The 13,327-nt window shown below is 39.9% G+C and overlaps 1 protein-coding gene across 1 annotated transcript in view; it reads left to right on the forward strand.

The window, feature by feature from the left end:
* Positions 1–13,327, forward strand: part of HGFAC (HGF activator) — a 71,515-nt gene that overhangs the window by 37,501 nt on the left and 20,687 nt on the right. Inside the window, exons 6-8 of the mRNA XM_075930824.2 lie at positions 828–959; positions 2,646–2,756; positions 12,167–12,341. Of these exons, the coding sequence (XP_075786939.1) occupies positions 828–959; positions 2,646–2,756; positions 12,167–12,341 (418 nt within the window). The remainder of the gene's footprint in view (positions 1–827; positions 960–2,645; positions 2,757–12,166; positions 12,342–13,327) is intronic.

Below are 13,327 nucleotides of genomic sequence, written 5' to 3' on the forward strand. Positions count from 1 at the left end.
TCTCCCTTTATAGGGAAGGGGGAAAATGGGTGCCTAAGAATGAAATCCACAAAAGCCAGCATGTTAGGCAGAGCTAGTCAACTTGAGATGCCAGCAAGAAGGGTGTGTCCTAAGCCCCACCCTCTCATCGAATTAGGCAAGGTGCCAGTTGCAGGGTGGTGCCTGTCTCTGCTTACAATCCCCATCCACAGCGCCCCTCTCCTGGACTCTGGCAGTTAAAGCCCCTGATCTGCTGTTTGCAAGCAGGAGCCATGGGGAGGGGGACACTTGAAGTCACATTCTCCCTCTCCAGATTTGCTGGTTGACTTGTACTGAAAATGCTCAGGTGGACAGAGCTTGCTCAGTAACATCTGCTGAAGCTGCTGCCCTCATGCAATTGGCAGGTACAAGTCATCTCTGCTTGCACAGATGCAAGGCTCTGATCATGCCTACAAGACTGGAACACATTCAAAAACTGGTGAAAAGAGGCACCATAATCTGTGTGCACCATTTAACTTTTAATCCAATGATGAAGCCAGTTATCTGGGATGTAGGATACCCTCCATTCAATCCCCAGCTCCCATAGGCAAAACAGGCAATCAAACACCTGTTTTCCCTTGATTTGTAGATCTCATTTTAGGCCAAAGTGGAAGATAGGTGTCCAGGCACTTAGAAGCAGTATTATGCATGAACTGAGGCAGAAACGTAGTTGTTCAGAGAGTAAGCCATACTTTCCAATACTATTTGGCTAGTTAACATGAAAAGGGATTATTAGGGAATAACACATCATTTGGTATTATTCTTTGTAACAAATAAGCCTTATAAATATTTTTTGGTTTTAATTTTAGGGAAGTGTTTTGATGACAGTCGCTATGAGTACTTTGACAATGGTGAAAACTGGACAAGAATCTACAAAGGAATAGTGGAAGAATGCACGTGTGTTAACAGCCGAATCGAATGTCAAAACACACGATACACAAGTATTACTCTGCTGTCCACAGCATCAGTATTATTTTATTCTAAGTGTGCATATCTGCATGTAATGGGCTAAATAAAAACAGTGATACCGAAATCCATGCTACAGTATTCTACGTAGTCCTGCAACAGATACACCCAAAAAGAAAAAAAATTGTCCTGCGGCTTACAGAGAGTAGCCCTGATTCAGTCCTTCGGCATGTCCTTAAGTGCTTTCCTGAACAAGGATGGACTTAAGCATGTGTTTCAGCATACATGTTAATGTGTTCAGGAATAGGAATGTGATCCTGAATTGGGGCTGATAACAATAAACATTAGATTAAATAATAATAATAATAATGGTAATAATGATAAGTAATAAAATTACACTTGTATCCCAGAATCTCAAAGCAATTTACAAATTTATATTAAGTAAGCTTTATAGAACTCTGCAATATTAAGTAAGTAATATTATCCCCACTTTACAGATGTGGAAACTAAGACACAGAAGTGGGACTTTCCAAGCTCACATAGTAAAGCCCTTGTAGAACTGAGAATATGCCAACGAGTCAAAATTGCTAACGGCATAACTTTGGCCACAGGAATCATGATTGTAGTCACATGGTCTAACTACTTGACCAAGCTTCCTCTCTCTTGGGTTATTATGAAGTATTTACACAGTTTACTAAAAACCTTCGCAATAGTGGAGACCATATTGTGAGTAGCAGTAATAATAATGTTTATGTTATTTGTTAAACAATGATAATTTGCAACACAGGGGAAACTATCTTGGTACTGACAGTAAAAGTGAACACTGGACCAGATCCTCAACTGATATAAATCAGCATAGCTCTGTTTTCAATAGAACTATCTCAGTTTATTCCAGCTGAAGGTCTGGTCTACTGTGAGAACAATAAAAAGTGTCAGAGAAGGAGACGTTATCTCCATGGTATATATGATGCACATCCCTAGAGTCTTCTTACTTATGATGATTCCTATAAGGTATGCTATGAAATTTGCATAAGGGGGTTGCATTTTCTTGCATTGTGTGTAGCTTTGAGACATTCCAAGCCCAGAAGGGATTAATATGGGCAACTGACCTCCTGTATAACACAGGAAATAGAATTTCCCAGAAAAAAAATCTTAGCGGTTATCTTTTAGAAAAAACTGCCAATCTTGATTTTACAAACTGTAGATGTCAGAGAGCCCACAACCATTGGTAAATTTCTCAAATGGTTAATTAATATAATAGAATCATAGAAGATTAGGGTTGGAAGAGACTTCAGGAGGTCATCTAGTCCAACCCCTGCTCAAAGCAGGACCAATCCCAACTAAATCATCCCAGCCAGGGCTTTGTCAAGCTTGGCCATAAAAACTTCTAAGGATGGAGAGACCACCATCTCCTCACTATTAAAAATACATGCCTTATTTCTAGCTTCAACTTCCAGTCTGTTATATCTTTCTCTGCTAGACTAGAGAGCTTGTTATCAAATAGTTGTTCCCTTTGTAGATACTGTAATCAAGTCATTCCTTTAACTTCTCTTTGTTATGATGAATGGATTGAGTTCTTTGAATATATCACAATAAGGTGTAGCTTCTAATCTTTTAATCATTCGCATGGCTCTTCTTTGAACCCTCTCCAATTTATCAACAATTTATCCTTCTTGAATTATGTACACTTATTGCTTTTGATCTTTTATTTATATTTGTAGGTTGCATCAATAATCCCTGCCTCCATGACAGCGCCTGTAGAATGAGTGTTGTGACTGGGAAAACTATATGTGGTTGCAAAGGAAACTTTGTAGGGAAATACTGCAATATCAGTAAGTATTACAATGTGCCAGGGAGGAAAAACGTTATTGATTGATCATCTGACTGGTAGCAGGTTTTAGTTACTTGCATTTTCTCCTCTACATTTAGCACAGTTATCATCTAATAATTGTTCTGAAGAATCATGTGGCATAAGTAACTTCTCCCCAGCTAAGGAGTTCAACATATTCCTCTAAAATAAAACCTACTGCATACTTCATTACCACGGCCCCAATCTTGTAAACATACATCCTTCAGTGTAATTAAATTATGTATGTACCTAAAGTTAAGCATATGTTTGCAGGTTTTGGATCCAAACTGTAGCATATGTACTGCAGCATAAATTCTTCCACAGACAAATATGGATCTATATTGTTCCCACATGAAGTAAATAAATTTCTATTTTAACAAGATTGCTGGTAGCTTCCCATATTTGTCAGTCATCAATAGTTAATAGGACTAGATGCTAATAAAAGTTTCCTTTTAGCATTTCCTTTTAGCCATCTGGGTCTGACTCTCTTCTCCCTTATACCAGTTTTACACCAGTAAAACTCCACTGCTATTCCAAATTTACAGAAATAAAACTGAGAGGAGAATCTGGCTCTTGATATCTAGACATGTTATTGCTTTGTTGCTTCTTGTTTGAGCTTCAGAAGTGCATAGTTTTTTATGTAGTTTTCTTACACTTCTGAAGTTTGTCGCTGTATGGATTAAATATATTTTTAAACCTTACCAGTGCACTACATCTTCTCTTCTACTAAACTCAGTGGTATCTTTCATATGCAGCAATTTTTTGCACACAAATTACAGTAGGCCTTTAGCCATTCCACACTGATCTTGTCATCACATTGGCTAAGAGGATTTGCATGGTGACCCAGGGCCCATTGTAGTCAATGGAAAGAGTCTGTAAGAAGGTTGCAGTTTCCTTGTTTGGTGTAGATCAAGTCTAGGCTCCATGTCCTGTAAACTCTCTTCTTAAGCTCAGGGTTTCCACTAACTTCCTTCTGGGGTCTGTGGCCAGGCTGAGTTATTTCTCTCAGCTCTGCTCCACTGGAGTTGGAGCCTCCTTTTTGTGTTACCCACTTTATCATCTGAACACTCCTTTGACCCTTCCCTGACGGAACTAACAACTTGGATCACTAGGCCATGCCCTCTGAACAGTGCTCCTAGTCCAAGGCCTTTATAAGAACAGCCTGGATTTTCTTTCTCCTCCTCCCAAACGCTAACTATTCCTGACAGCCCATGTTTTTGTTGTTGTTGGGGGTTTTTTTTTGGTACTATTTCGTCACCTTTCATTTGTCTTACCCCTTTCCAGGTGTCTGGGGAACTAGCCTCTCAGACTGTCTCTTTCAGACTGAAAGGGCCAATCCATTTTTTCAGACTTCTATTGACTGCACTGGGCAATGGAACAGACGTAGCTGAGTATGAGGATGGGAGCCCTCTAAGGAACACCTATTTGTTATTTGTTTTTCACTATTCTTTTTTGTTCTCTTGTGTTATGTTTTTTTAAAAAAAAACAAAAACAGTTTAGTAATTCAAAGTGAGAGCAAAACTAAATTCCATATGATTAATTCCTATTGCGCAGCATGCATAACAAATTGAAAAATTACCAGTTTTCAAAATGGCTTCCATTTCCCATTGCTCTCAGTAGACTTGAGGCAATAGCTGCCCTCGGGTAAGGTGTCTTCTTTCAAATGGCCACTGCCTCCCATTGTTGTCTGTGGGAGTGAACACAGCAGCCATCTTTCGTTAAGAGGAGACCTACTGAGAACTCTTGGAGATAAGTTTCTATTTTGAGAATAGCTCTAGCTACTGGCAAGTTACAACCTCAGTCCCACTGAGAATAATGAGAGGTGGTGACTGCTTTGAAAAAGAGCAGTTCTCTGTGGAATTCTGTGCAGCAGAACATTATGTGGCAACCCTTGGCACAGAAGCCAATTTCAGTTAAGAAGAATAAAGAAAAAAATGTCCATCATTAAAAAACCCCTTTCAAATGTAGCATAAGATTTCAGTGAGCTTAACTGTAAAAGAAGTTTGAAGCACTCGTGATGTTCCATTATTAAGATCATTCAAGGAAAAGAAACAGCCTGTGACAGGGTGCTGACATTCTTAAAGGACCTTTTTGAAATTAATTTTAATGGATAAAATAATTACCCAATTTACTTGTAAATTCTCACAAAAATCATGAGTGCTGTCATTTTTGAGAAGATACACTGGTTTTTGTTCATCCATGACCAAACTGTAAATGCCTGCTTTCAGTGCAAAATTCATCCTTAGCTATGAAATCAGGAAATCATGAGCAGGGATTCCTCTCCTAAGTCATATTACAGACCTAGCAACTGTGTCTTTCAGCTTCTCTCACACCTTGTCCCATATTCATCTGTGCCTCCTTTTATATTATAAATTCACGGGGGCAGGAACTGTACCTTCCAATAAGGCTGTACAGCGATTAGCATATTATGGGTGATACTGTTATCTAGATAACAAATTATTATTATGATAAGCAGCAAGAAAACTATCTACGTCTGGATTCTCTAGTCCAGTATAGGGATGTAAGCCTGGGGTTATCAGTTTGTCGAAGTCGACTACTCACATCCCCCCCCCCCGACCTCTCATTCCCCTCTCCCCAGTGCTGCTGCCTCTTATAGAGACAGAAAGGTAGGGGGAAGCAGAAATTGGTGCTGGGTGTGCTGCCTGTTCCTCCCCCCGGGCTGCTGCCTCTATTAGAGGCAGCAGCGTGGTGGAGACAGGGAATAGTGCTGGAAGCAGTGGGAAGAGGCTGCTCCAGCTCCAGCTCAGTCTGGTCCAGGACCAAACCGGACTGCGGCTTTGCAATTTAAAAGGCAATAGGAGCCAGGTAGCCTGCCCCCCAGCTCCCACTGCATTTTAAATTGCAGAGCTGCAGTGGGGTTTGGTCCCAGTTTGGCATGAGCCGGTGCTGAGCCAGGCTGCCTGCTCGCCTAGCTCTGACTACATTTTAAATGCAGAGCTATAAACCTAAGGGTCTGAGCCGGGCTGCCTTCCCCTATTGACTAATTGAGTAGTCGATACAAATTCTATCAACTATTTGATTAGTAAATTAACATAATTTTAACACCCCTAGTCCATTAGGTATTTAAAAGCAAAGAAAAAAACAAAGTATTCTGTTACTATTATATCTGAATACAGTTGACCTGGCTGAAAAGTACAGCTTCTGATAAACCCAAACCACTCTGGATTTCATATAGCTGGATGTGTCCTTCCAAACAGGACCCAACCTGGGTCTTTACAGAATATATAGCAGCTCCTAGGCTGGTCATATTCTAAACCCAGTTAAGGAGTTGAACTTTATTCTAAAAACATTCTTATACTTTTATGGGTGTGAAGAAAATCCTCTAAAGAAGAACTGAGTGCAAACCAATTGGTGAACTGATTGGCAGGGAGCTGCTGAGGTGTGAGTGAATTGACTGAGCCGGCCAGAGGGGATTATTAAAAATACAGGAGGGGGAGTATGAACTGCTTTAATGTAGAGGAGGATACAGATGAACTGATTTAGTGGGTGGTGTGAATAGACTGACTAGGTGGGAGGAGAAAAGTCAATAGATGTAATATGTGGGTGGGTGTGAATTGATTTAATAGGCAAGACAGAGAATAAGAGCAAATTGATTTAGAGACAGATACTTAAAGTATTTAGGTGCTTGCTGAAAGATGCAGATAAGCACCTAGTGGGATTTTTGAAGTGCCCAAGTGTAAGCTTTTCAAATCCCACTAGATGCTTATCTGCTTCTTTAGGCCCCTAAACAACTTTTGAAAATCTGGGCCTCAGTGACTAGGAGTGAATTGACTGAATTACTAGTGATGAACTGTTTAAGTAAGCTGGATCCTAGAATTTGCAAATGTGATCTTTGCATAGGCATCCTTTTGTTAAACATAGCACTATTGAACTTCTGTTCATTTCTGTCCAAAACTTCTGTATTTCCTTATCCTTTCTGGTAGCAAGCTATTTGTTAAAGATGTAATTATTAAATCTAGCTGCCTGTAGATATTTATACCATCCATGGCTATCAGTGTGAATCATTATTGCTGTGCTGAAATTGTAGTCTAAAATGTCACTAGTAAAATCAAATGAAAGATTAACTCATCTCTCCTTTTAACTATGAAATGTATGCAGTTTATTTCTTCAGGCTATAATGGATTCCTGGTGGCATATATAAAACTCTGGAATTAAAACTTGTATATAAAAGGATTCCATTTACACAGTAGGTGAATTTATACAATGGTGATTTGTTTTTTTTGTTTTTTTTTTTTTTTGGTAAGCAGTAATCTCCTGAAGTCTAGCTCAGTTGAGCTTTTAAGTGTTTGCAAGTCAAAAATGTTAAGGTATTTTTTATTACATTAGAAATATATTAAACAGTAAGTCTACCTGCAATGACTACAGCATGCATTCTTTAAGCAAATGCTCAACTAAGAGTTTTTTGTGTTATAAATTACTTTAATCCATGATCAGATCCGTTCCTGTTTTATGTGTCAACCTTCTATTAGATTTAATTCATTTCAAGGGGCTGCCAATTTTGTGCATAGCTTTTGGCCCACAACAAATTATTTTTGTGTGTCATAGTCAAGCTATGGTTTCAATGGCTCAGTCAGACTATGTGCTGTTGGAAAACAGCACATTATATGAACCTTTTTTTCCTCATTAATGAGCTAATTAGATTGTTTCTGTTTCTATAGAATCATGTGACCAAACAGATATATATTTTACTTCTATAGTGGTTTTCATCCGACAATTTAAAAGCATTTTACAAACACTGATTTGTAGATCCTCACAACTCCCCAGTAAGTGGAAATGTTATAACGCAGAAATGCTAAGTAGCTTAATCAATGACAAATTGGAAAGCAGTAGCAGCATCAGGAACAGAGCTTAATACATCCGACTCTCAGGCCTGTGCAGTGCCCACTAGACCACACTTAGGCTACATCTAGACTACAGGCTTCTTGCGCAAGAACCATTTTAGGAAGAGATCTTCTGAAAAAACTTCTTGCGAAAGAGAGCATACACACTGCAAAAGCGCATCGAAAAAGTGACGCGCTTTTTCAAAAGAGAGTGTCTAGACTGCCTGGATGCTATCTTGCATAGTGATTGCTATGGGCAGAATGGCCACCAGGGCACCTGTGCTTTTTCCTCTTCCCTCTTCTTCTGAAAAAACTCCCTCTTTCCCGTCCCCACGTGCCTTTTTGCGAAAGAAATATTTTGCAAAAAAGCATTATTCATTGTAGAATGAGGATTACCAATTGTGGAAAAAGCTCTCTGTTCTTTCGATTTACTTGCAAAAGAATGCATCTGCAGTGTAGACATAACTCAAGTTTTGTCAGAAAAACAGCCTTTTTTGTAGTCTAGATGTACCCTTGGAGAGAAAAGGCCCACTACTGTTAATAGGCCCTCACAAGAGTTCAAACATACACAAAAATTGTGGAAAAAGGGAAGGGAAACATATAGGCAGGGTGTAAGAACACTAGAGGGGTCAGGCAATGGGAACAGAAGACATTACTAAAACAAAGAAAGTTGATATATTCTACATCTCACAGCCTTTCAGGATTGCAGAGCACTGGAAACAGAACTGAAAGAGGAAAGACAGATCTTTTTACCAGCAAAGTTATGCATAAGTTGTGCATTTGAAATAAGCAGAAAGTGATGAGACTGGAGAACACCAATACAAAGCAGAATAGATACACAAACAGCTGCAGGCTCCAAATAGTGTCAGAAAAAGATTCAAGGAGGCACAGGAAGAAATTAATGGATTTCCAAAAATGAGGCTTAAAAATCCATTCAGACATTCAGTACCTACGAGTTCCAGTGAGATATGTGGCAAAGAGACACAAAATGAAATGAGGGACTCTCAATGTTCATTGACATTAAAAATACAGAAGAGACAGAACCTTCCATTCCCAGTTCTTCATAAATACAATTGAGTAAAAAAAAGTACTTTAAGGAGGAAAAGTTGCACAAAACCACAAAGAATCTGGGAGAAAACAATTGCAAATTGGAGCAATCAGTTAGGAACTGTTGAAAAGCAGACTGCCATAAAACCATTAAAGTGGGTACAAAAGAACCTTTTCAACCTATGAGACCATAGTTAGAAGATGACCAGTGAAAAAGAACTTAAAGCAAAACTGTTCTAGTACCAGTGAGCAAGCAAGACCATTTTAGTACCAATGATTTTTATGAGAATGGTGAACTCAGAATTGAAGACGCTAATATTTGTCAGGCTTTGCTGAGTTTTTAAAATATTGGGAAGAATGTAATGAGGTGTCCTTTTAAGGGCTTCTGTATTGTGATCTGCAAATCACAGCATTGCTTGTCTAGTGAGTGAGTTGGAGTGTGAAGCGGATGTTGGATGTCTGTTAACAAAATAGCTTCACTGTGTTTATGTGGATTTACCTCCACAGGATATTACAGTCTAAATAAACTAGCCCTTTTCTGAGAACAAGCATTTCAAAAAAAATTCTCTGAGATATTGCTATTCAACTTGCCCAACTAGCATCAGAGACCTTGAATGGAGATTGGATTGTGGATAAAAACAGTCTACACTAGGTAGACTGTTTTTTTTTAAAGTAGAACACAAGCAAAAAATTAGAAAACTATCTAAACAGCCAGACTTCTATTTGTATTCTGTCTGCAGCTTTAGCATTGAGTGGCTGATATGCAGCAATGGAAGTACATTAGATTTCAGTCCTGGAGGTGCTGAAAACTTCCCTATAAATGACGTGAGTGAGAATTAAGAGTCCTCAGTGTTCAGAACCTTGCAGAATTTGGCCCTGATACTATGCTAATAGACTGTCCCTCTCTTCTTGCATTCTTACAGAAGTTCACATCTCTAAATCATTTCTGAATGTAATAAATACAGTTCCAATAAAACTTGCACCTGGCACTTCCCTGGCCAAATGTAACATGAGATTGTTAACATAAAGCACAGTGTTGTTTTTTTATATGAACCTAACTCTTTCAAACACATGATATTTCATTATCCTGTAGCCTTGATCAGAAAATTACTTTAAAAACAGTTCTTCTTCTTCTTATTATTATTTAAAACATATGCAATTTGTTTCATATATGTTTTATGAACAATAATTGGGATGAGAAAAAGTAGAAGTGGTGATCTCAGAATATCACCGAGGTACTTGGAGTCCAAATGCAGCTACCTGGAATCCAAATGCAGCTACATATCCCATTTTGCAAATGGCCTAGCAGGTCTTGAACCATGGCCTGTAGAGTTACCAGGTAGCAGATAGCCTGGCAGCAGCAGCTATGATGAGTTTGTGCTCCATTACTCACAACCCATTGCGGACACAGACCAGAGGAAGTCCTGCCTGAGAGGTCTTACAGGCAGCAGGCTCCTGGCTCTTGACTGGTTTCTTGACATATATAAACCCATGGGCTGTGTCTAGACTGGCAAGCTGCTTTTGCGGAAAAAACTTGCCAGCTGTCTACACTGGCCGCAAAAGGGCCAGTGTAGACAGCTTAACTGTGAACAGTATCAGATCCACCAGCTATTAGATTTGAAAATTAATCATGGCTCCCTCCGGTACCTTATAGTCTTGAAGGACAATGGCTCAGAGAGTGATCCTACGAGCCAACATCCCAAGTCCATGCCCTAATTTGTAGCAGATTTTCATGGGGCCCATACAGGAGAGTGCCCCGAGAGAGGGGCGTAATGTAAGGCCTAGCAGATCTGGGCTTGCAGAGCTGCCAGCCAGCAGTGACTACAAATAACTCACACTTCGCTACCCAGCACCTGCTGTGGATGCAGACCATGGGAAATCTAACCTGAAAGAGTCTGACAGGCAGCAGCCTTTTGGCTCCAGATTGAGTACGTAGCCTATATAAATGACCAGGAATTCCAGGAATTATCCATGCAACAGTCTGGACCATCTGTTGCTACCTCAACAGTCCTGCTTCCTGTACTTGAACTCCCATCTTTGACTTCAGTTTGATATGGACCTTGCTTCCTGACCTGGACTTTAATTCTTGGTAACCACGTTAGCCTGGAATTAGATTATGAATTTCTCTGCTAATCTCAGCCTGAAGTTTGACTCTGTTTTGACCCTGGATCATAAATGCCCTTCCCTAGGATCTTGACAAAGGCGTTAAGAACCGGCCACATCAAAATCCCATGCCCAAATCCTTTGAAATTCTGATCTGAGTTTTGTGCCTGGTGCCCACTTTTAATTTTGAGGTCTACCCTTCACTGATGATTAGAGGGATAATTGCCATTACCATAAACTTCTATGTTACCAGCACTGTTCTCCAGTTCCTGTCTTGCTACATTCCACCAATATCAAGGGAGCATTAGTAGATACCTGGTAAGTTTGACTGCCAATGTGGTATGCAGTGGTTGATGTACCAGTGGTTAAATAGTTTGTGATGTTATATCTTTAAATCTCTTATGCCTGATAAAATAGACCCTGGTTTCCTGTTCTATCAGGGGCAAAGATTCTTCCTAAAACTTGGGGGAGGGGGGTCATGAGGCCCCACATGCTACATTGCCCTACCCCCACCCTTCCCCCGAGGCCCAGCCTTCCAGCCAAGCTGGAAGCAGGAGCTGAGCCAAGGAGCCTGGGCCTGAGAACAGTCCTCTGCTTCTGCTCCCACCCCTGTGACCCATTGCCCTGGGTAGATGGAGGGTCTGCAGCACCCCATAGCTGCTTGTGCATTTCTTAACCTGACCTGGTTCTGGCTTCCAGCCTGGCTCAGGTGCAAGATTTTGGGTGGAAGAGGAGAGACAGCAGGGGCAGGTCTGTAGCAAAAAGTGGCCAGGACAAAAGTGGGTGGGCCATAGCCTTTTGCCCCCTCCTCTTCTTCCTCCCTCCCCCGTACCCTTGTGTTCATCTTTGTGCATAAAAATGTCCCTGTATGAACACTTGGATGTGCACTGAAAGATTCTAACAGCTGCACATGCAGGTGGTAGAAGGCACATGTGCCAACCTAATTGGACAAATGACCATAATGAAGGTGACAGAAAAATGGTTTTGAATGGTTTGGAGCAATTGTTAGTACTTGGAAAGCATATGTATGTTTGGGTGTGCTGAGCTACTGAGAGGATGCCAGGTTTTCAAGTCTCTAAAAATCAGGTACTTTCAATGTTTGATTATGCATTCTTTGCTGCACCTTTCTGATGAAAGATTTTTATTTATGGTTTCCCCTAGCCCTCTCCTGCGTTGCACCTTGTGTATTCATTTGTACATGTATAAAATGAGTGTCACGCGCTGTTTATTTGATTTGGTGGTTTTGAATATCCACTTTGTATAGCAGAAATAATTATGCAAAGTGCAAGGCCCATTGACTTCTAATTCACAGAAATATCAGTTAGCATCCTAGTGATGAAATAAGCATTTCTTTAGCACTGAATTTACCTAAAGTCTGATCAGCATCTTGTGTTTTGTCCAGTCCCCAACCAACTATGTTATAAAGGCAATGGTACTGAGTACAGAGGGGTTGTGAAAAAAACTGTTTCTGGATACACTTGCGTGCCCTGGAATTCAGATTTGCTTTACCAAGAGCTTCACGTTGACAGCGTTGAAAAAGCTGTACAGATGGGCTTGGGACCCTACTCTTACTGCAGGTGAGCACTTCTTGCACATTCAGTGTTTGTAAATCAAAGTGTATGTTGAAGATAGCAGTGGCTTTGGAAGAGCGGTATGCATTCAGCTGCTATCTTTTGTGGCAGTAACACTGGGTAGCTTCAGAGAGTCAATTCAGAACATGAAATCACAAACTCATTTGGAGCAGCTTAGTAGGACCTACATTTAGAAAGTGTAGGATCTTGCAGCTGAACTAAATGGGGCCACCAATAAATGTCTAGACTTGAGGGAATGTTGGAAAGTTCTGGGCCTTTTAGCGCTTTCATCTCTGGGACCTTTTCCACAGGAGTCCCAAATAATGAAAACATACCTCCTAGAGTCACTCCCGTGATCTGTAGTTAACTTCCTTCAATGCCTGACTGTGATGCTGAATGTTCTGGCAATTGTCCTCTTCAGGTTGATGTTGCACCCTTTCTCTATCTTTAATGGACTATCAGCACTCTTAGCAGTCATTGTAGCTATGGAGATAAGAGAGGGTCCACCCAGGATTAGAGACTCTGTAAAAATGAGTGTCAGACCTGTGTGGAGAATGGATGTTCTATTTCTCAACGGATTTAAGAGACTTCAAAATTTGGCTTCATTCTGAACTAGAAGGAAAATTAAAGTGAAATTTTTCACAAAGGAAAATTCTGGGGGGAAGAGACAAACTCAGGTTAAAGGAAACAAAATTAAACATTTCACAGTTGACTTTTAAAAATGTTTGTACTGTAATACAAACCAACAAATTACATTATATATATATATATATATATATATATATATATATATACACACAAACCAGAAATTACATTATTTCAAAACAAAACAAAAATTCATTCTAAAAAATTTAAAATGGGATGTTTTGACGGTATCCAAACTTTTCCCATTTTCTTCTGAAATGAAATTTGAATTGAAATCAGCACACTTTCAGGTAGTGTATTGGTTTCAATGGAACTGCATATTCTGGAGGAATATGGTCCCATAAGTT

The sequence above is a fragment of the Pelodiscus sinensis genome, chromosome 4, assembly GCF_052426305.1.
Source record: "Pelodiscus sinensis isolate ZL-2025 chromosome 4, ASM5242630v1, whole genome shotgun sequence".
NCBI lineage: Eukaryota > Metazoa > Chordata > Testudines > Trionychidae > Pelodiscus > Pelodiscus sinensis.